Source organism: Melanotaenia boesemani, chromosome 23 (genome assembly GCF_017639745.1).
Source record: "Melanotaenia boesemani isolate fMelBoe1 chromosome 23, fMelBoe1.pri, whole genome shotgun sequence".
Taxonomy (NCBI): Eukaryota; Metazoa; Chordata; class Actinopteri; order Atheriniformes; family Melanotaeniidae; genus Melanotaenia; species Melanotaenia boesemani.
In genome coordinates, this window is record NC_055704.1 from 377,977 (window position 1) to 399,879 (window position 21,903).

General features: G+C 42.1%; 2 protein-coding genes and 2 long non-coding RNA genes across 4 annotated transcripts; 2 read left to right on the plus strand and 2 right to left on the minus strand.

Moving 5' to 3' along the window:
* The first annotated feature begins 6,845 nt into the window (after positions 1 to 6,845).
* Positions 6,846 to 11,189, plus strand: LOC121635078. The gene is made up of 6 exons (XM_041978138.1): positions 6,846 to 6,876; positions 7,041 to 7,243; positions 9,626 to 10,204; positions 10,338 to 10,626; positions 10,746 to 10,920; positions 11,098 to 11,189. Exons 1-6 carry the CDS (start codon positions 6,846 to 6,848, stop codon positions 11,180 to 11,182), a joined length of 1,362 nt encoding a protein of 453 aa, XP_041834072.1. The 3' UTR covers positions 11,183 to 11,189.
* A 69-nt stretch (positions 11,190 to 11,258) lies between these two features.
* Positions 11,259 to 13,911, plus strand: LOC121635080. Its single transcript, XM_041978139.1, has 6 exons — positions 11,259 to 11,397; positions 11,513 to 11,682; positions 11,784 to 12,035; positions 12,136 to 12,346; positions 13,149 to 13,442; positions 13,772 to 13,911. The coding sequence occupies exons 1-6, from the start codon at positions 11,259 to 11,261 to the stop codon at positions 13,909 to 13,911; spliced, it is 1,206 nt and encodes a 401-aa protein (XP_041834073.1).
* A 370-nt stretch (positions 13,912 to 14,281) lies between these two features.
* Positions 14,282 to 15,559, minus strand: LOC121634946. The gene is made up of 3 exons (XR_006009328.1): positions 15,387 to 15,559; positions 14,994 to 15,070; positions 14,282 to 14,611 (listed from the first exon to the last, which is right to left on the minus strand). It is a non-coding gene; the product is annotated as an uncharacterized LOC121634946 (long non-coding RNA).
* Positions 15,560 to 15,881: 322 nt separating this feature from the next.
* On the minus strand, positions 15,882 to 16,401 carry LOC121634945. Its single transcript, XR_006009327.1, has 3 exons — positions 16,332 to 16,401; positions 16,157 to 16,251; positions 15,882 to 15,988 (listed from the first exon to the last, which is right to left on the minus strand). It is a non-coding gene; the product is annotated as an uncharacterized LOC121634945 (long non-coding RNA).
* Between the last annotated feature and the right edge of the window lie 5,502 nt (positions 16,402 to 21,903).

Consider the following 21,903-nt stretch of genomic DNA (forward strand, 5'->3'; position numbering starts at 1 on the left):
TAAAGTGACCCAAATCAGATATTTTTGCATTTAACTGACTCAAGTGAGATTCTTTCATGACTGTCTGAACAGGCCAAGTCACATGTCACAAATTTAGGCCGCTTTCGTATGTGGTTTTAAATCTGACATGGGTTAGGTCTTTTTGGAATTTGACTGCGGTCTGTACAGTCCAGTGACCCGAAATAGGATTTCATGCGACAATGAAGTCAAACAGGTGAAATAGCAGCACAGATGGAGGGACAGTGAAGTGTTCGGTTCAAAGGCAACTTGAGGGATCCTATTGTAACTGGTCAATGTTATTCTGCTTCTGCGCATGCAGGTCATCTTTTGATCCATGCATGGTGTGACATGTTTTATTATTGATCTTCTATGCATGTCAGTCACTTCAGGGCTGTTATGTACAGAAAATGAAAACGGTGGTGTGAACAGTTACACAGAAAGACCAGATATGACAAAAAAATCATATTTGTGTATTAAGACCTGTGGTCTGAAGGGAACAGAACAGAGCAGGACCTAAGTGGTACATTGATGTGGATGGGTCAGTCTCAAAAACAGTTTTTGGCCACATAAAGTCTGATTTTAACAAAAGCAGTTTACCTGTACACTGTGTATCACAACTGGGAGAGTGCTAAGCATTGTCTGTAGATAATACAATGAGTAGACGTAAGAACCTCAACCTTACTTTAAGAAAAATACTCAACCATTTTCTTTTGAGTTCCAAGAGTGAAATGTTTAATTATTATATATTATTGTAGGAAGAGGAGTGTTTGCCACACACCCCATTGAAGCAGGGGACTTCGTCTTGGAGTACAGGGGTAAACTCCTCACACAGAAAGAATGCAAGTCAAGACAATACACAGAGACTGAAAGCACTTTTCTCTTTGACTTTGAGTGGAAGAACCATCACTTATGGTGATGGTTCTTCATCTATGGCATGGAAAGATGGATATTTTGTATACATTAGAGGAATTCCTAGTTAACCCTGAAAAGGGTTTAATATTTGATGAATGAATTGAAGCACAAATATTCTTTTGAAAATACCTCTTTCAATAAAAATGTCGAGGAAAATTTTTTTTTAATTTTTTCTTATACTTTTCAGCCTGGATGCATCTGAAGAAGATGGATCTCTCGGAAGATTAGTCAATGACAACCACAAAAATCCGAATTGTGTCATGAAAAAAATCCTAGTTGACAATAAGCCACATTTGTGCCTTTTTTCTATAAAGAAAATAGACATAGGAGATGAAATTGATTACAGCTATGGTGATGCAAAATGGCCTTGGTGCAGTAAGGTGGGTTGGTTAGACGATGGAAATGCATTTAGTCTTTGATCTGGGATGTGATTTAAAATGAGTTCTTTATCTGCAATCCAGGTTAAAGAAAACCAAGCTCGTCCATCAGCAGAAGAGAACTTATTGGGTGATGTCACACACACCGGCATGTTTCTGGTCATGTTCTTATGGGGTCCTTCGATCTTCCAAAAACATTCTTTCTGTAGTCTCTCTTTTACACACTCGCGTGTCTCTCTGATCCATGTGGGGCCCTTCCGTCCAGTCATTACTATAATTGTTTTTATTGCACAAACTAACATGATCTCAACGGTGATTTTAACATTCATAATTGTACACTGTCTGAGCTGTTACATGTTTTTAAGGATAGATTTGATTTGATCCCTGCAAACATCTGCAATGGCAATCTGGATGCAGCTTTTTAGTCAGATCATGTCATGTTTCTTATGCCAACCTTTTTGAATCCATATTTAATCAAATTTTGTTTATTTTAGGTAATGACTGTTCAAGCATTTTCGCTGGTTGATTATCCAGATAGTGATGAAACCGATGAGGATGGTATGGAAAACGAACCTCCCACTCCACACCTCGATGTTGTTCTAAGGCAGAATGATACTGGGCCAGATGTGTCAGATCATTTGCACGATACAGATGAGTCTATTGTGGAAGAAACTTTTGATGAAGCCTCTACAAGCAACCATTCCAACAAGCAATTAGATGATGAGGTTGTTCCACCACTGAGATGCACAAAAAGCATTCTGGTAAGCAGTGAGTGCAATAAGTTTTTTTTGCCCACAATAATTTTTGTTTTTCTCTCTCTCTTTATCAAAGACTGGATGACAATTGGTTTCTCTACAGTGTAAAATAGACCAATTCAGAAGCAGCGGTGCCTTTGCCTACAATGTTTATAATGCAATGCTTAGAAAGAATAAAAAAGGCTTGATAAAAAAAGTTCGATCGAAAGCTATATGTTAGCTCAAGGCTAACGTCAATAGAAAATATCATAGGTATGCTAACAGTTAGCATGCGCGAAGAACTAAAGTGTTTTAAACAGCTTTCTCCATCAACGACTATTTACCTGGACAGTATTATCTGTGTTCTGTTACAAATTGATTAGAATACTTGTAGAAAAACGTTTTTTGGCCAGAAAAGACAACAAACGTTACAACAAACAAACATAACAAACGTTTGAACTTTTTCCGTATTCTGACTAAACTGACTACGGAAAGTCTGAAGGGACAGAACGGAAAAAAACACATTTCATCACTGCAAGAAATCGCACCACTATTGAGCTGCTTTTTAATTATTTTCTTCTAATGGAACAATAAAGTAATGCAGTCAAAAATAACAATTGTTTTATATGCACATTATTATTAGAATATTAATTATATTTATGATATAATTAGAAATACACAGCGTTCATCATTATCTGGCTGCTTGTATTCATTGATGAAAATGGTATCAATGTGCAACAAAATTGAGGATGCAACACATACTGATGCATACAGTTTGGACACATCCCATCTGATTTAATAGAAAAGTGTGCCCAAACTTGGTACTGTATACGTGTAGGCCGAATGTCCTAGATCTAGGTGTTTTTTTCTGTATAAGATGTAATTATTTCTATTAGGTTGCACTTTGAGGTTGCACTCTGCAGTAAAATGTTCAGTTAAGTTATTTAAGCTTTCAAATATTGTGTCAATATTTTTTTTGACTTATTTATCATCTATTTTAATTTGATGTTTCATTTTTCACAAAAATTGTTGCTACATAGATTGTTTAGAACTAGTGCAAAAAATGCATATTTTATGATGAACGATTGTGATTAATAATCGTTCTTACAATATTGATCAAAATAATCGTGATTATTATTTTGGTCATAATCGTGCCGCCCTACTAGCAAGTGAATTTCTTTATACTTGAATGTGAATCATTCAGTTTGAACCTGAATCAATCGGGTTTAATAATTGTTTTAAGAATCTGAATGGAATAATTTGAAATTGAATATACTGGTTTGAATGTGTATGATGAGAAAATCAAAACTGTATGTAATTTTATTAGCTCCCTAATTCATTTTCACGTTTCAGTTTCACTCGTATCCATTCAAAATTAGTTTTTCAATTCTCAATTAATTGTATCAACATTTACTGCACCTGGAAGTCTCTTAGGCAGTACAGTGCCAAAGAGACACTGGGCCCAGCAGGTAGATGGATGGGTAATATTGGTCAAAAATGTTCAGATTTGTCTTGTTCACCTAACAACTGCTGAATTCTCTTCTTATCAATTAAAAATACAGCGATCATCATAAATCAAAATCACATCTCCATGTCTCCATTTTTGCAGATGGATAGAGTACAAGATTTTACCCAAGGTCTCTATGATTCAAGTAGTGACAGCGCAGAGGAGACTTCCATTTCTAAGCATAAAAGTTATTCACAGAGGCTGAGAAGGTGGTTTTGCTGTCCTGTAAGTTTTTTTGGGGGGGGGGGTTCTTTTGTGTTTCAATGATTGTGAAAATGTCTGTTGCTCTTGCCAGTGAGCCTGATTGTGACTCTTCCAATTTGTAAATGTACTTGTACTGAAAATACTCAATACAGATTTTTCTTCATTTAGTATGTCGAGCCAGTTCAGTTAACTCAGTTTTGTTATATTTAATGTTAAAAAAATTGTTATTGACATATGTTTGTGTTTGTTTTTTAAGATTCAGATGAATCTCATGGAATCGGATGACTTAAACTTAGGTAGCGATGAGGAGTATGTTCCACATTGCATAGAGGAAAGCACAGAAAGTGATAGCAGTATGGAATTAACCATGGAAAATGAAAAAACAGTGAACAAAGGTGCATCATCCAGTCAGAGCAAGTCTAAGCCCAGGGAGAGTGGAAGTGAATCCTCCAGCCAGAGAAGGAGCAAGTCCTCCAGTCAGAGCAAGTCTAAGACCAGGGAGAGTGGAAGTGAATCTTCTAGTCAGAGCCAATTAGCCACATTCCCAAATAGCAGGGTTGATGGGAATGAAAAGGAAATGGTAGCAACATATTTGAAAAACAATGTTTCAATGCCTCTGGAAGAAGAGCAATCTGTCATTGTCAGTCCAACTTTAAAGAAGGATGATGGGTCCAGAAGCTATAACAAGAAACATTTCTGCTTTTATTGTAGGAAGTTTGTCCAGAAAATGTCAAGACACTTGTGGCGTAAACACCAAGATGAATCAGATGTTGCGAAAGCATTCAGTTTTCCTACAAGCTCAAAGGAAAGAAAACTACAATTGGACTATATACGAAATAAGGGAAACTTTGAGCACAACAGTGTTGTTTTGGAAACGCAAAAAGGAAAACTTATCCCATGGAAACAACCGGAAAAGAAATCAGAGGGACATAAATTTGCACATTGCATTCACTGCTATGGGTTGTTCTCAAGAAGAGCAATGTGACGGCATTTCAAGGTCTGCAGATTCAAACCTGAAAGTGCTAAACCAGGTAAAACTAGAGTTCAGGCATTGTGTGCATTCGCTGAACCTACTCCATCGGAATATACAGATGCATTTTGGAAGTTCTTAAGTGTAATGAATCAGGACCAGATTGCTGTTGCAATTAAAGAAGACCACTGCATCCTCGATTATGGATTCAGGTTGTTCAAAAAGAATGAGAAAATAGTCAGTCAACACCAATACATACGCCAAAAACTGAGAGAACTTGGCAGGCTTTTATTGGAAGCTAAAAAAATCACACGTGTGAAGACCATTCAAGAACTCATAAAACCTGAACAGTACACTCAGGTTGTCAAAGCTGCAAAGAACCTATCTGGATTCAGTGAGGAAACTGGCGAATACCAATGTCCCTCTCTTGCGCGCAAGGTAGGACACAGCCTGCATTCATTGGCTATGTTTATTAAGTCCGAAGGACTGAAAAAGAAAGACAAAGAAACCATTAAAGATGCCGAGGAGTTCGCACAGTTGTATCAAGAGAGCTGGAGGTTTGATATTGCAAGCCAGGCATTAACCCAGCTTAACCAGGCGAAATGGAATGCACCGCAACTGTTACCTCTCACACAAGACATTCAAAAGCTACATTGCAATCTAGAGGAAAAACAGCAGCAACACCTCAAAGATCTACAAGAACATCCTTCATCCACAAATTGGAAGGAACTTGCAAAAGTAACACTTACTCAAGTTATGCTTTTTAATCGCCGGAGAGCAGGGGAAGTGTCTCGAATGCGCCTGTCTGCATACTTATCAAAGGACACATCAGAAGAACAGGGAGATGTAAATTTGGCCCTCACAGCTCTTGAGCAGAAGCTCTGCAAGCATTTTATACGGATAGCAATTGTTGGAAAAAGAGGAAGAAAGGTTCCTGTTCTTCTAACTGTCAATGAGAGAATCCCTTGAAGCTCTTACTGAAAGCAGAGAAGAATGTGGGGTGCTGAAGGATAATGAATATCTGTTTGCATTGCCACAATCTGCCCAGGACCCCCGGCTTTTGATGGGAGGGGTCCCGGGGAGGTGCGGGGAGGGGTCCGGGTGTCCACGAACTGGAATTTCTGTCCGCGAACTGGAATTTCTGTCCGCGAACTGGAACTGTAGCTCAGGACCCTCGGTTGTCCATGGGGAGGGGTCCGGGTGTCCACGAACTGGAATTTCTGTCCGCGAACTGGAATTTCTGTCCGCGAATTGGAACTGTAGCCCAGGACCCTCGGTTGTACATGGGGAGGGGTCCGGGTGTCCACGAACTGGAATTTCTGTCCGCGAACTGGAATTTCTGTCCGCGAACTGGAACTGTAGCCCAGGTCCCTCGGTTGTGGATGGGAGGGGTCCGGCTGTCCACGAACTGGAATTTGTGTACGCGAGGTGACATTTTGCCCAAAAGTGCTCCGATCGGGCCGCCGTTCGCAGGGCACCCTCCGGGGAACTCTGAGAGCGCCCCCTAGCGACGGCAGCTCGATCCGAGCAACTTTTGGCCAAAAGTGGTCCGGGGTCCCGTTTGACCTTGGATTCCTGTTCGGGCCACCCCCCCCCCCGATGCTGCCTACCAAACGGCAGCCCCCCCGGACCTTCTCAACCGGAGAAACGAGCGTCAGAAGAAGAGAAAAGGCGTATGCGAGCAATGCATTTAGTAAGGGAAACGAAGCTTTGAACCTGCGTATTTCGGGGCCCCTCGGTCCCAGACGTCTGGAACCACCTCAGATCGCTTGACACGGGCTCCTGCTACCACCGGGAGGCCCTTTGGAGCCCCAAAAAAATGTGGGGCAAAGGGGCACCCCGGGGCACCCCGAGCCAAAAATGCGCCAACTAGTGTGCATCTGTTGTCCCGAGGTCCCCAGACGATTTGGGGTGGTTTCGACCCTCGGGGCCCGAGATGGGGGGGGTCAAAAATCTGCCCCTCCAAATCCCCTCCAAAACACAGATTCAATGCAGCTTGCACTGTTTAATTGATTTGACCTTTCACCTACTTAACAATTAAGGCCATAACTTTTCGGTTCTCGGTCCGATCGGGGTCAGGCCGGACAGGGGGTATCGGGGGGACGTGCCGAGCAGGCCGCCGTCGACGCCGCGACGCTAGCATGCCGGGAAAAGGAAGTAGCCTCCGGGAGGGTCTGTGGCCCCCATCTCTTGGATTCTGGTCGGGGCGCTGGAGAAGAGCGACCTGTCCAAATTTGGTCCAAATTGGACAAGATTTGTCCAAAAAAATGACCGTCCACGTCCACTGCATGTCCCATAGACTTTACCCTACCAAAAGGACCTATTCGTAATTATAGACACGAGGACGGCCTCCCGCGGGCACGCCGTGCGTCGCAGCGGCCCGGGGACGCCTGGAACGCGTGCGGTGTGGCCCCCCGGACAACATATCGAACCCGCGCCGCGCGGTGACGCCCCCGAGGCTCAGCCCCCCAGACGGAACAACTTTCCCAAAACATCCTCTCAGACTCTTAGAGTGGAAGAAAGCCTGAGGTTTTTTGGGGTGAGAAATTTTTTCTGGGGCGCTGTGCGCCCGGAAACTTTCAGGGATTGCAGAGGGGGCCCCGGGGCACGCCCACGCCGAATCTGGGGCCTCTCGGACCCTCGGGGGCCGCGCAGGACCCCCGAAACCGCTCCATTGTAATCCCATAGACGACTAGGGTCGCCCCCGTGCCGGGTACGTACGACCCGTACGCGGCCCTCGAAGGGGCTAGAGACCCCAAACTCGGGTCACTAATCCCTAAGGACATGCCCTACGAGTGTGCGTTGGGAGGGTGAAGCTAACTCGTGCGTGCGCAACGCGCCAGGCTTCCACACACATGTAAACAACATGGCCGCCAATGGAAACTGACCTCAAAGTGTTGCAAGTTTTAAAACACTTTGACTTTGTTTCATCACCACCCACGTGTTCCCAAGGCCCCCACGAACCCCTCATTCAAATCCCAGGTCTCTAGCATTAAAAATGACCGAGCTAGGCCAGTTTGAAAATCTGCGTCCACGGCTAATACCTTGACATTGGGGCTCAGGTGCAGGTCGAGTACAGGGGCTATAACTGGGGCATTTATGAAGATATCGGGCTGAAACTGATACCACACACTCAGGGGACGTACATGAGCCCCCCCAGCGAGTTTCAGCCTCCTCGGACCATGTTTGACCCAGTTACAGCCCGTGTACTCGACCTGGAACTGGAACCCAATGTCAAGGTATTAGCCGTGGACGCAGATTTTCAAACTGGCCTAGCTCGGTCAGCCCCCTGAAACTTACTAGGGGGGCTCATGTATGTCCCCTGAGTGTATGATATCAGTTTCAGCCCGATATCTTAAAAGATGACCGTTTTGTAGAAATCTGTACTCGGCTGATACCTTAACATTGAGGTCCAGTTCCAGGTCGAGGACAGAGGCCGTAACTGGGTCATCTTTTAAGATATCGTGCTGAAACTCATACCACACACTCAGTGGACTCCCCCGAGTCCACCTAGCGAGTTTCAGCCCACCAGGACCACGTTGGACCCAGTTCTGGCCTCTGTCCTCGACCTGGAACCGGACCTCAATGTTAAGGTATTAGCCGAGTACACGTTGACTTCAAAAGGCCATAACTTCCCCAAATCTGAACCAAAATGGATGAAAATTAATATTCGGGGTCCTTGTACCATTCCCAACAAGTGTGTGCCTCGGGGGCTCGATCAGACAAGCAGAAAAAGATCGTGAAACTGTACTTTGGAACTTCTCTTTATTTAAACATAGTGTCCTTCACGTTTGAGCTCAGAACTGGACTTCTACTGGACAGAAATGGATGAAACTCCAGATTTATGTTCCCAAACCCCCCGTGCTTGTGTGACACCGATTTCAGCTCGATCCGTTCAGAAATGCCTGCGCTATGGCCCCGAAACGGAGCACAACACTCCTGGCTGGGATACAGTGCAGATTCAGCTGTTGTGCATGCACTGGATGCATGGGGCTCCTGGCAATCTGATTGGTTGAGAAGTTGTTACGGTTTCTGGGTTTTGGTGGGTGTTTTGATGTTTATGATTTTGGTTTTTGTCATGTTTTTAGTTTGGTGTTCTTGGTTTATAGTTATGTTCATGCTTTCAGTTTTGTCATGTTTGGTTTTTTCCCTCTTGTTTTCCTGTGATTTCTGTTCTGCCTCATTAGATCACCTGGCCTGATTAGTCATCCACTTCACCTGTGTCTTGTTACTCCCTCTGTGTATAAGTACTCCCGGTTTTCAGTCATTCATTGTCAGATCCTTACATGTGGTTCATTCCCCTGTCGTGTGTGGTTCCCTGTCCTGTGTTCTCTGAAATAAACCTCGTCACCAGCACAGTTCTGCCTCCTGCCTTGACTGCCTGCATTTGGGTCCTCACCTCCTCCGCCGCCTGCCATTCATGACAGAAGTGGCCCTTCGCTCCTGTGTGTATGTGCTGTGGTCAGAGAGGTGCTGATTGTTGAGAGAGGAGCTGACCATCGTCACACCTTTTGAAGAAGAGAAAAAAATAAAAGTAAGTTTATGGCGACTTGTACTTTAATATTCAAGAAACGCAGAGAAAAATGGTTAGGGGGGAGACATTTAAATCCCCGTTTAAAGGGAATGACAGGCGGAGTTAAGTTTTGCAGCTTTGCAGCGTGCAAAGTGTATAATTTTGCATTAATAAAGAGCTCATAACTGAAGCTTTATGAGGATGTAAGTCCCTTGGGTTTTCACTGTGTTTTCGCCGTGTTTCTGCCGAGAAAACGGAGCGAGGGGAGGGGGGACAGCAGGGAGGGGTGGGGATGTTTGTTGTAGTACAGTAGTAATTACACAGAATAAATAATTATGACTACATTATAACAATTATCAACATGTATTTGTTTGACCTAAATTAATTATTTTAAACTGTGCCTTTCAGATGTTTACCTGCCCGATGTGTGAGAGGCGTTTCCTTCATGCCAGTAAACACCTGAAGACTGCCCACCTGGTCTTCAACAAGGAGGAAAAGAAAATATTGGTGAACCACGCCATTGGGAGGGTAGCATACCGTACCGCTAAGTGCGCTGTCAGTGGTTGTAGTTACCAACAGACCAGGCTGGATCGACACTTAAAGGAGACGCACCTCGAGCTTGAACCGTATCAGCTGCAGGCCAAGATTGAGGAGGTCAAGATGTCGCAGACCATCGAGCTACTTCGGGCGCTCAGGGCCTCCAACCCCACTCCGATGGTGTCGTCTCTCGACCTCGTTGAAGAGATGCAGGAGCACATTGTCGATGTGTCCCCTCCTCAACAGTCACCGGAGCCAACGTGTGGAGACCCTGAGTGCGTGCAGAGAACCCACATCTTGAAGCGAGAGATCAAAACACTGCGGTTTGAAAAGCGGCAGCAGATGGATGACATCAACGACCTCAGGGCAAAGGTCCAGGTTCTTGAGCGCCGGGTGCGACGTTACAAGGCCCCCTTCATGTCCAGTGGGAGACCACACTTGGAGCCAATGGTGAGTTCCATTTTTCAGTGCACAGGCACTGAAATGATCTGGGGCAAAAAGGTCCCAGACAGCCCGTTTGATTTATTCTTTTTATTCCCCCCACCCTGAAATTTCTGAATGTTTTTCCACTTGACTCGCTCAGTGTGATGAAGAGGAGGCCGGGCCGTCCAAAAGGGTGCCTGCACGACAGCCAGTCCCGCTGGAGGAGCAGCCAGTCCCGCTGGAGGAGCAGCCAATCCCGCTGGAGGAGCAGCCAAGTCTTCAGGTGGAAAAGGTGCAGCCGCCCCAGCAGCAGGAGGCTCCTGTTCCCCGTAAAAAGTCCCGCAAAGAGAAGCATCCGGGGACAACACCAATTAAAGGGTACGCACCCTGGAGTGAGGGCTCGGGACGTGGGAACCGGATGCGGTTTATCCCTCTCCCCCCCACCATGGGTAAGTGTGATTTTTTTTTTTTTATTTTTTTTTATTTTTTTTTCTATTTGCACCACTAACTTTGGTCTGCTTTCACTTGTGTGCAGACTTTAATCAGATCGATTATTTCTCCTTTTCAAAAGAGTACCTGGATACATATCGGGACTTCCATGCTGGACTGAACCCCACTCGCAAAGTTCTGGAGAACGCCAAGAGCAAAGTAAGCCGTGTCAAGACGTTCATCTTCTATATGGCACACGGCCACTCCAGGCTCTGTGACTGGCTGTTCCTCGACGACATGGCGAGGATTCGAGGGTGAGTAAGGGTGCTTTTTCATCTCTGACCCCTTTAGCTGTAAACAGGAAAAACAGAAGAAGATGCAGCTGTATTTTTTTTTGTTGAAAATTCACCCTGGAAACATATAATAAAGTGTGTTCTCTCTCTCTCTTCCTGTCCCCACTATTTATTCTCTCTTCTTCTTTCATCCAAAAGCTGGGTGCGGTCCCTGGTGAGGGGGGCCAAAATGAAGGTGACCACCGCAGAATTCTATCTAAAAAAATGTGGCAAACTTTGTTAAGTTTGTCAGCGAGACCCCTCCCCGAACCAGCCACCTGACAAAAGTTCAGCTCTTTTCGCTGCAACGGGAAATCCGAATGTGTATAAAGAACCTGCAGCGGGAACTGGTGGTCCACAAGATGTCCGTGAAGAGACAGAAGGTAGGGAAACTTCCTCCTCGGGAGGACCTGAAAGCATGCCTCACACGGGGAAGGCAGAGGATCCCAGAGCTGCTGGGTAAGTTCCTCTTCTCAGTCTGTCTTTCTCTTAATTTAAAATGACTGACAGAGATGATTTATCAATACAGTTTCATGCTGAGTGCTCTCTGTCTGTCTCCCTCCCTCCTCATCAGACGATCTGGAGGAGGAGTATTCAACCAGAGATCGCTTCCTCCTTTACGGCTTCCTGACAGCCTATTGGAGCTGCCTCTACGGCCACCGGCCAGGGGTTTATGCTAACCTCACCGACGCCGAGGTCGTGGAGGCAGAAAACACGGGCGGGGAAGATGGCTACCTCCTTTATGTAAGCACTCTGACACTCCTGCCCAGTGGTGTGAGGTGGACATGTTAGCGGATTGCAGGCTCACACATTTTTCCCCTCTCTGTCTCTGTGTGGAATAACAGGTCAAAGAGCACAAAACAGCAAGGGCCTTTGGTGAGGCCCAGATGTTTTTGACGGCTGAGGAGTTTGGGTGGCTTCAAAGGTGGATGGCCATAAAAGCCACCACAAAAGAGGACAAGAACTCCTTTCTGCTGTACACGAAGGGCAGGGGGCCGTCCAAAAATCTGAATGTGTACCTGCGGATGGCCTGGCGGGAGATGGGTCTCAGCGGGGAAATAAATTTCACTCTGATTCGTACAGCTATCGCCACATATGTAAGTTCCCACTCAAGCTCAATTACCGCTCAGACAGACATGAAAACTCTGCTTTTATGTTCATTAATTGTCTTTAATTGCTGTTCATCTTGTCTTCCAGGCAAAGCAGTCCAGCAACCCGGCGGACCGGAAAAAAGTGGCTGAATACATGTGCCACGATGTGAGAACGGCAGATAAGTATTACGCCAGAAACCCGGACGTCACTGAGGCTGCTGCTTTCCGGGGCATCTTCGCCAGCAGCCTGGAGGAGATGCCCAGCACTTCGGGTGGAGCTGTGCCGTTGAAAAAGAGAAAGAGGCAGGCAGAGGAGAGTGAGGAGGAGGAGGAGGGGGAGGAAGAAGAGGAGGAACAGGAGGAGGAGGAGGAGGAGGAGGAGGAGGAACTGGAGAAAGAGGAAGAGGAGAAGGAGGAGGAGGAGGAGGAAGAAGGAGAAGACAAGGAGCAGGGCAAGGGAGGGGAAAAAAGGGGTTGGCTCCCCCTATGCCAGGCTCACCCGGGCTGCTGCCCGCACCAGATGTTCTGTCCAGCTGAGCCCTTTCAAAATAAATCAAATGAAAGCGGTGTCAAGCAGAGTGAAAAAAAACAATAGCCAAGAGAAGGCTAAACTTGTTCAAATAGATAAAGATTTAGACATAAATTTGTAAATAGTTCATTGTTTATTTTGTTTATTGTTCTTTATTATTTATTGTTTCTTTATTTTTCTACCATATTTTTATTAAACTTGTAAATAGTTAATTTATTTGTTTATTTTTGGATTTGTTCATTTGCAAGCAGTTATTAGATATCATAGATTTGTTAAATTAGATTATTAGGTTATTAGGTTGTTATTAGGTGTGTGTTTCATGAAAATGTTCCTTTGGTTGTTAGTTTTAAATAAATTTGTGAAATGTTTCCTGATTTGTGTCTTACTGTGGACAAGGGGTGAAAGAGGGGTCCAGTGACAATAACTAAACACAAGGAAAAATGAGGTAAAAACTTTAAATAGTAAGAGGTAAATAATTTTATTTAATTAAATGATACAAAATTAGAATGATTAAACTTTGCAGGCATTTTAAACAAGAAAAATACAAGTTTATGGATAAATAACATGTTTTAAAATCCCTCACATCAAAGACTTTAACATTGGAGGTCAGCTGCGGTACGTGGACAGAGGCTATAAAGTGGTCATCTATGAAGACATCGGGCTGAAAATGATATCACACACTCAGTGGACTCCCCTGAGTCCACCTTGCGGGTTTCAGCCCACTAGGACCACGTTTGACCCCGTTTTGGCCTCTGTCCTCGACCTGGAACTGGACCTCAATGTTAAGGTATTGGCCGAGTACGCTTTCCTTCAAAACAGTCTGGCTCGCTTTAAGTTTGTCCAATCGTCACCATCTTCTCACCAGACCTTCGTGACCTCTCTGGGTACCACATACTCCAGTTTCAGCCCAATAACTCAAAGTATGACCGAGCCAGACCGTTTTGTAAGAAACCCGTACTCGGCCAATACCTTAACATTGGAGCTCAGTTCCAGGTCAAGGACACGGGCTGTAACTGGGTCAAACATGGTCCCAGGAGGCTGAAACTCGCTGGGGGGGGGGGGCTCATGTGCGTCCCCTGAGTGTGTGATATCAGTTTCAGCCCGATATCTTAAAAGATGACCGTTTTGTAGAAATCTGTACTCGGCTAATACCTTAACATTGGGGCTCAGTTCCAGGTCGAGGACACGGGCTGTAACTGGGTCATTTCTTAAGATATCGGGCTGAAACTCATACCACACACTCAGTGGGCTCCCCCGAGTCCACCTAGCGAGTTTCAGCCCACCAGGACCACGTTGGACCCAGTTCTGGCCTCTGTCCTCGACCTGGAACTGGACCTCAATGTGAGGCGGTAAAGTTGGTTGGTTATTCGATATTGGCTTGACATTCGTATTTATTTGTGCTTCTAATCACAGACCACAGCGGTGCCAACTTGGTCAAAGACTGTAGCTTATAGATACATTATCATATTTTAATATACTACAAGATTTATGTAAACTGTCCTTGCGATTTGAAAATTTTACCAGAAAATAGCGACTTCGCATTGTAAACCGACCATCACTCGCCGTAGTCGACTAAGGGACCGTGTGTAAATTACACGTTTCAGCATAAATGAAGTCATGAAAATTGGTAACCAAAAATGATAAAAATGATCTTTCACTATTTTGTTTGCTGTAGTACATCATGTTTATCATGTCCTATCTACTACAAGTGAGATTATTCTGATAAAGTACTTTATATGCCCACAGTATGCATTTATGACCTGAAAATATTCACTAAAAATCAATTAATTGACTTTTTATCATTCTTTTTGCTGTAGTACATCATGTTTATCATGTCCTATCTACTACAGGTGAGTGTTATTTTTTTAAAGTATTTTGTATGTCCATATTATTCATAATTACCTAAAATTAAAACATAAGGCTCAAAAAGTTGGCATCAGGTTTATTTGCAAATTTCACAGGCCCACTTTGCCACCCTCGCCTTTTTGAGTTGGTCTTCTGTAAGGTTGAGACACTGCTCATGGTACCATCGTCCGCAAGTGTCACACTGTATCTGTTACATTAAAAAAGCAAAGATAAAATCTTTATTACCTTGTGTGCAAATAATTTTGAATATGCAAAAGAGTATAATTTTCTGACAGTAAGCAAGATTTTGTTATATTTTCTTTCAATTTTTTTATGTTTTTACATTTCCTTTTAATTGTGTATGACTTTTATCAATGTCTTGTGACCATCCACTGTCTGTCAAATTTGACTGCAAAACGAATTTACCCACTGAGAGACAATAATTTTTAAATGTCTTCATAGTGATAATATAGTAAATTCCTTACACTGAACTCTCTTCTTTTTTTTAGAACATTTTGAAACACACTCTTCCAAAACTTTACAATAAAATCCAAAACATAAATGTACAAGACACTGTGACAAAAACTCACCCAATGAGTAGTCGGAGGCCCTGTTCCCGGGGGCTTTGAGGCAGAGCACATGGCACAGTTGTTGTCCATATCAAATACTGAAATAAAATACATTTCTGTTATTATGTACATATTACATATGTACACTCTTGTTGGTAGCTGTGTTAGTATCAAATTAACTTATCAACTGTATTATAAATAATGCTCAACTCACATACATCAAAGGAGATTTAAAGTCTATCTAATACATTTATCTGTATTCTGATTCCTTTATCATTATTTTTAATAAATAATTGATAATTGATAAAAAAAAAACTTTTTTCTTATTTTTTGATTATTAGTTCATCTGCAATGCATTTTCAAGAGATCTTTTCAATGAAATCTATGACACTTCCTACAGAAGAAAAAAGAAACCTGAATCCTTCAGTACTGCCAGTGCAAAGTTGGTCCTTTCCAAAGCCATGTCCCTCTTTGCAGTTGGAAAGGACATGGCTGGAAGTGCAGGATATGCCTCCATCACTGCCTTTGCCATCTACAGCAATATACAGAATTAAGAAAGTCATCTTAGAAAATGTGATTTTGAAGTGTTGTTGTTCAGCCTGTGTGTTATTTCATTCATCCTTTAGAATTTGTTTTTGTGATTTTGTCATGTGAACCTACTTATTTTAATTAATTATTTTTGTTTATGGACACCCTCGAAGACGAGATGTTTCATCTCAGGAGACTATCCAATGAATGAATAATTGATTAAATATTTATTACGACTTAAAATTACCCATACCATGTCACTTCATTGTAATATTCATAAAAAATCTGTTCCATAATGTTTGATAAAGAATCAAAGAGAGAGAAAACTGAAACTCCAACTTGTCACACACAGGGCCATTACCATGGTGACGATGACGCCACAACTGCAGTTATCAGACTGCAGTGGATGATCCATGATCAGTCCTCTCCATCGGATCTTTCCCCAGTCATTTTTTCCATGGAGGATCATGCGCATCCTCAGATATTCCCTGTGGAAAAAACAATTTTTTTATAAAAAAAATAATGCAACATTGACATGTAAGTAATAATAAAAAAATCTTTAAATCAATAAAAATGCATCAGCTAATTTCCTTAGTTGACTGTGTTTTTGTGAGTTCTTTTTTTGTAGAGCCTTTTATAAAAAAATGATGACCTACTGAATTCTTTTTGCAGCTTTCTCCGACTCGGCTTGCTCTGACTCATTTTTCTCAGGATCCAGGAAAAAAACTGCACTTATGGCAGGCAATACATACTACAAAAATAATTAATGTTATTTCAAAAAGCATAATAAACAAAGGATTTCAAATCATTAATGAAGTAACAATTGCTTACCAGTAACTTCCAGTGCACTCCTTTAATATTCACAAATGAAATGATGCCCTGAAATTTGTTGAAGTCTGTCGGTAATGGACATATAAAAAGTAAAATATTTAAAAAAAAAAAGTTTGAGTTTTCTTGATATTTAAATACCATATTCTCATTTTTTATATATATTTGTATCATGACATTACATAAACAAAAACCTTCATTACACTCAAAATATTTTTGAAAATTCTAAAAATAGCAACCAGCTCTTTCAAAAAACAAAACAAAAAGTAGGTCTGGACATGTGAAAGAAATCAAAACAAGCATTACCCTTTTCAGGCAGTGCTGTTTCACTTTTTCATCTTCTCCAAAAAGTATAATGCCAGCTGTGTAATGGCTGAGAAGAAAAATATTTTTTCCCACATTTAATCTTCTGGCATACAAATGGAAGAGACCTTCCATGACCTAACATGAAAAAAAGAATAAATACAGCAGATCAAACATAAAAAACATTTTAAATCATCAACTATGTGAATATACAGATTAATTTTATGTAAGGGTACTTCTTTTTTCAAAACTCTGATGGCTTGTAACAGTTAGATCAATATAACAATATTATTTGTGATATTTGAATGTATTGTGGGTTATGTTCAAACCATTAAATACCTCGCCAGTCAGCCATTGATGTGGTTTCAGTGACATGAGTTCACTGTGGTGAATCAACTTCAGTTGTTTTCTGTTTCCACAGAGCCTTAAGCTGTAACAAGTGCACCATTTCTTGAATCTTCAACACCATTCATATTGATAAATGACAAATGAAATATATATTCATATACCACATCAATTATTTTCAAATGTTGTAAAAGTTAAAGTCCATTAACATCTGGAAGATGAAGACTAAATCTACATATTCCCATGGAATACATCCATGCATATTCTCCTGTTTTCGGACCATATTACCCACAACCAATGTCTTTTGGTCTTGTTTTCATTGTTGAAAAGTGTGTGACAAATTTCAGACCACACAGGTGAATTGTAAGATATGCCTGACTTGATGGATAAATTTGCCTTTGCAAATGCTCTCACAACAGCCTCTACTCCTCCGGCTTCCTCCCATACATCTGTCTTGTGCTTTCGTCTTTTCATTATCTAAAAACATGGACAGAATATATCAAAGCATTTTATAAAGTTCCTGAAAATTTTCGTTATATTTAAGTTCACAAAGTAGTATTAGTGGAGATGGGCCAGTCCGATACTTTGTATCCCTGCGGGGACAATATCAACCAAAATTAAAGCCACAAGTGGCTTTGAAGGCCCTAACACCTCTGCTAGGGCCCTAGGGGTGCTGCTCAGGCCTGTGTAGTGTGTGTGTGTGTGTATATATATATATATATATATATACATATATATACGTATATATAGCCTATATATGTATATATACGTATATACACGAATGTTATGAATATATGAATGTTTTAATGGGTAGAAATACTTACTACTTAGGTTCCGTTTGTATTACAAATCAACCGCGTGATCCGTTGCACCACTAGTAGAGCGTTTGAGTTACTATATAGCTAACAAGTGTCAACTTCATTAGTCTACTGCAGTGCCGCGGTTAATTAATGCCTGAGAGCTGCTCATTAAAACAAAACTCCTATTGACCTTGAAAAATCAAAAATCAATTTATTCTCAACTACCTTTCCTCTTTCAACTCCACTTTCTCCTTTTGCGACTGATGCTGTCGAAGTCACTGTGCATTAGCAAAAAAAGATTGATTAAAGCCCTGTCACGCCCCCTTCCTCCCTCTCATGCCATGTTTACGTGCAAATCTTTAAATACGCTGCTTCGGCAGCAGGGCAAGTCCAATTACAATTCACAGAAACCCGTGAAAATGTTTTATTAATGACATTTTCTTGCTGTGGCGCTGTCCACGGCTAGGCCTATGTAAAGGAAACACTGTAGGCTTATATGTGTACGTATATGCTGTATATCTATCTGTCTATCATATAGCCTAGGCCTTTTTGAGTCTGAATTTTGAGATTTGGAGCGCATTCACGGCCACACAATGGGATATGATTGAAAAACAATAATGAAATGAAGAAAAAAAAAGAAAAAAACATTACAATTACAAAAGGCCTTTGCACTGCCTTTGCTGATTGGACCTTATTTCTAAGTGTGTCAAATTCCACAGCTTATTTTACATTTTTAACTCTGTACAAGCTGAGATTTCTTAACTTCTTAATAAAATTCAGTATCATGAAAAATATAGCTCATGTTTTCCAAAAAACAACTTAGTAGCTTTTAGTAAACTTTAGTAAAAAAAACATGCTTCCTTACCTTCCTCACAAGCTGCTGTTTTGCCTCAAAACTCAAGAGCAAGTGGGTGGAGTATAAATTAATTTTATGGAAGAATGGGATTTTGAAGTTATAACATTTTCTCTGGAAATAAATAACCAATTACAATGAGATGTTACGAGTTGGGTTTCTATTCTTTTTTGTTCCAGCTTCTGTAATATTTTCTGGAGTCATAGACAATATTTAGGCCAGAGCATCGAAGGTGGTCCAAAGGCCTATTTAAATCGATGTGTTTATTGAAACCGTTGTTTTGTTCCCTTTTTCTCATAACATATTGATTACAAATTTGGAGGCCTTCGCGTTTGGGGGCCTAAAGGGTCAATTAATTGATTTTTAGTGAATATTTTCAGGTCATAAATGCATACTATGGGCATATAAAGTACTTTATCAGAATAATCTCACCTGTAGTAGATAGGACATGATAAACATGATGTACTACAGCAAAAAGAATGATAAAAAGTCAATTCATTGATTTTTAGTGAACATTTTTCAGGTGATTGGCAGACGATCCCTGCCGAATGTCAAGCCAATATCCAACAACAAACCAACTTTACCGCGGTCCTCAATGTTAAGGTATTAGCCGAGTACACGTTGACTTCAAAAGGCCATAACTTCCCCAAATCTTAACCAAAATGGATGAAAATTAATATTCGGGGTCCTTGTACCATTCCCAACAAGTGTGTGCCTCGGGGGCTCGATCAGACAAGCAGAAAAAGATCGCGAAACTGTACTTTGGAACTTCTCTTTATTTAAACATGGTGTCCGTCACGTTCGAGCTCAGGGGGAGACCAGGGACAGTTGTAACAAGGGACGGTTGTAACACCTTCAATTCCTCCAATCAGAAACAAGCTAGAGCGATGACACTCACTTTGCACATGCTCAGTTAGATTGTCTTCTTGCTAGCAAAGAAAGAGCTACTTTGGAAGTTCACAGACAAAGTTAACACCAAAAGTGTTTTTTTTTTCAGGTAAAAGTTTAACTTTTCTATCAGATGTATTTTTTGGATACTGTTCTGAGTTTAAATAACTAGGAATCCAAACAAATAATCACTGTTTTAAAAGCTAAAAATAGAAATTGATTGCATGTGTTAAATTAGCTGTCAAGCTAGTTTAAATGAGGTTAAATCATGGATGGTCACACAGGGACGGTTGTAACGCCTTGTTACAACCGTCCCTGTGTGACCATGTAAACCAGGTCAGTAATTTTTATTTATTTTTTAAAATCATAGATCATCATTATAACAAAAAAGAATTAGGAAAATACTAGGTAAATGAAACAAAGCGTTTGCTTACAGCATGCCTAACATCAGAAAGAGGAAGACAGATAGGGGAGGCCCACTTTGTCTGCTGGAGAGGGCTTCAGATGAGATAAAGCAGGGCAAATCAGTGAGGGGAGTGGCCAAATCATATGGCATTTGCCATGTGACCCTGTGTCGCTTTCATAAGAAGAGGAAGAAGCTGGAGTGCCAGGGATCGAATTCACTTCCCAGAGTAGGGTACTGGACTCCCAAAAGGGTTTTCTCCACAGAACAGGAAATCCTTCTGAAAAAATACCTGATGGAGGCAGCTGATTTGTACTATGGGTTGTGCCCAAAGGAGGTAGGCTAGCCTACATATTAAGCTAGAGTTGGCTATTTGTAGACTTTTCTACTCATTTACAAAGGTTTATGATATATGCAATAGCCTACAAATAAATTTGCTTGCTATAGGCCTGTCATGTACAAGACTATTCAAAGTGACTTACATAAAACATTGAAAAAATATCTTAATTTCATTTTAGGTACGAAGGTTTGCCTATGAGTTAGCAAAGGCCTACAACTGTCACTATCCTGAAACCTGGGCAGAAAAAGGGATGGCTGGAGCTGACTGGTTTACTGCTTTTTTGAAAAGGCACCCAACTCTTTCCATCAGAAGCCCTCAGCCTACCAGCCTCTCGCGGGCAACAAGTTTCAATAAATGCAATGTCAACAAGTTTTTTGACAACCTGTCAGCTGTCCTGACCAAACACAAATTAGATGGAATATGGACGAGACAGCCATCACCACTGTCCAAAATCCTGAAAAGATTGTGGCCAGAAAAGGAGTTAAACAAGTCGGCGCAGTGACGTCTGCAGAACGGGGTTCTCTCATCACACTTGCATGTTCTGTAAATGCCTTGGGGAATTTCATCCCACCACTGTTTATATTCCCCCGCAAAAAGTTCCAGCCTTTCTTTACCAACAATGGCCCTCCCGGCTGTATTGGTACGGCAAATGGGTCTGGGTGGATGCAAGAGGAAGACTTTTTGGTCTTCCTCAGGCACTTCCAGATTCACACCAAGTCCTCACTGGAGTCAAAAGTGCTGCTACTTCTTGACAATCATTCCTCCCACCTTTCTGTGAAGGGAATCGATTTTTGCAAGAGCCATGGGATCATCCTTCTCTCATTCCCCCCACACTGTTCCCATAAGCTGCAGACATAGATCGCAGTGTGTATGGGCCACTGAAAAGGTTGGTCAACAACTGCTGTGACAGCTGGATGAAAGCTCATCCAGGAGTCACAATGACCATTTATGATCTGCCAAACATTGTGAAGAGTGCACTTCCCCTGGCTGCAACGCCATCAAATATTCAGGCAGGGTTTGCATGCACTGGAATTTGGCCTTTTCAAAGAGACGTCTTCAGTGAAAATGAATTTGCACCATCTCTTGTCACAGACCGTCCACTGCCAGCGGTAACACCAGAGGTTCCATCATCCACTGCAGCTGCATCTACAGTGGATGCAGCTGCACCCACACCCAGCAACTGTATGGAGCATGCAGCTCCAACACCCACTGTGGCAGTGGGATCCTCCATGCCACTTGCAGCATCCTTCCCTGTCGTACCATGTGTGGTGCCTGAGCATGAGCAATCATCCTCTGCTATGGATACAACCTTTTCACCTGTGTCGATCCGTCCACATCCCAAAGCTGGACCACGAAAGCAGACAACAAAGGGGAGGAAGAGAAGAGTGACTGCTATACTTACAGACACACCCATAAAACAACAGCTGGAGGATGAGAAAAAAGGATCTAAAGCAAAGAGAAAAATGAATTTCACCAACAAAAAACCCTCCAAACCCAGCAAGAAGAAAAAAATTCAGGACACATCCTCTGATGATGAAGAAGACTACTGCATTGTGTGCCTGGAGAGCTACTCCAGGTCAAGGGAAGTCTGGCTCCAATGTTGGTCCTGTAAAGCCTGGGCCCACAAGGAATGCACAGCTGGA

Excerpts from the sequence above, each read along its gene's own strand:
- LOC121635080 (XM_041978139.1), top strand. The coding sequence starts at position 11,259 with ATGTGTATAAAGAACCTGCAGCGGGAACTGGTGGTCCACAAGATGTCC. Across the intron at positions 11,683-11,783 it reads AAGATGGCTACCTCCTTTAT|GTCAAAGAGCACAAAACAGC; the intron begins GTAAGCACTCTG and ends GTGGAATAACAG. Across the intron at positions 13,443-13,771 it reads GACCTTCGTGACCTCTCTGG|ATATCGGGCTGAAACTCATA; the intron begins GTACCACATACT and ends TCATTTCTTAAG.
- LOC121635078 (XM_041978138.1), top strand. The coding sequence starts at position 6,846 with ATGCCGGGAAAAGGAAGTAGCCTCCGGGAGG. Across the intron at positions 10,627-10,745 it reads CCCTCTCCCCCCCACCATGG|AAGAGTACCTGGATACATAT; the intron begins GTAAGTGTGATT and ends TCTCCTTTTCAA. Across the intron at positions 10,921-11,097 it reads GACATGGCGAGGATTCGAGG|CTGGGTGCGGTCCCTGGTGA; the intron begins GTGAGTAAGGGT and ends TTCATCCAAAAG.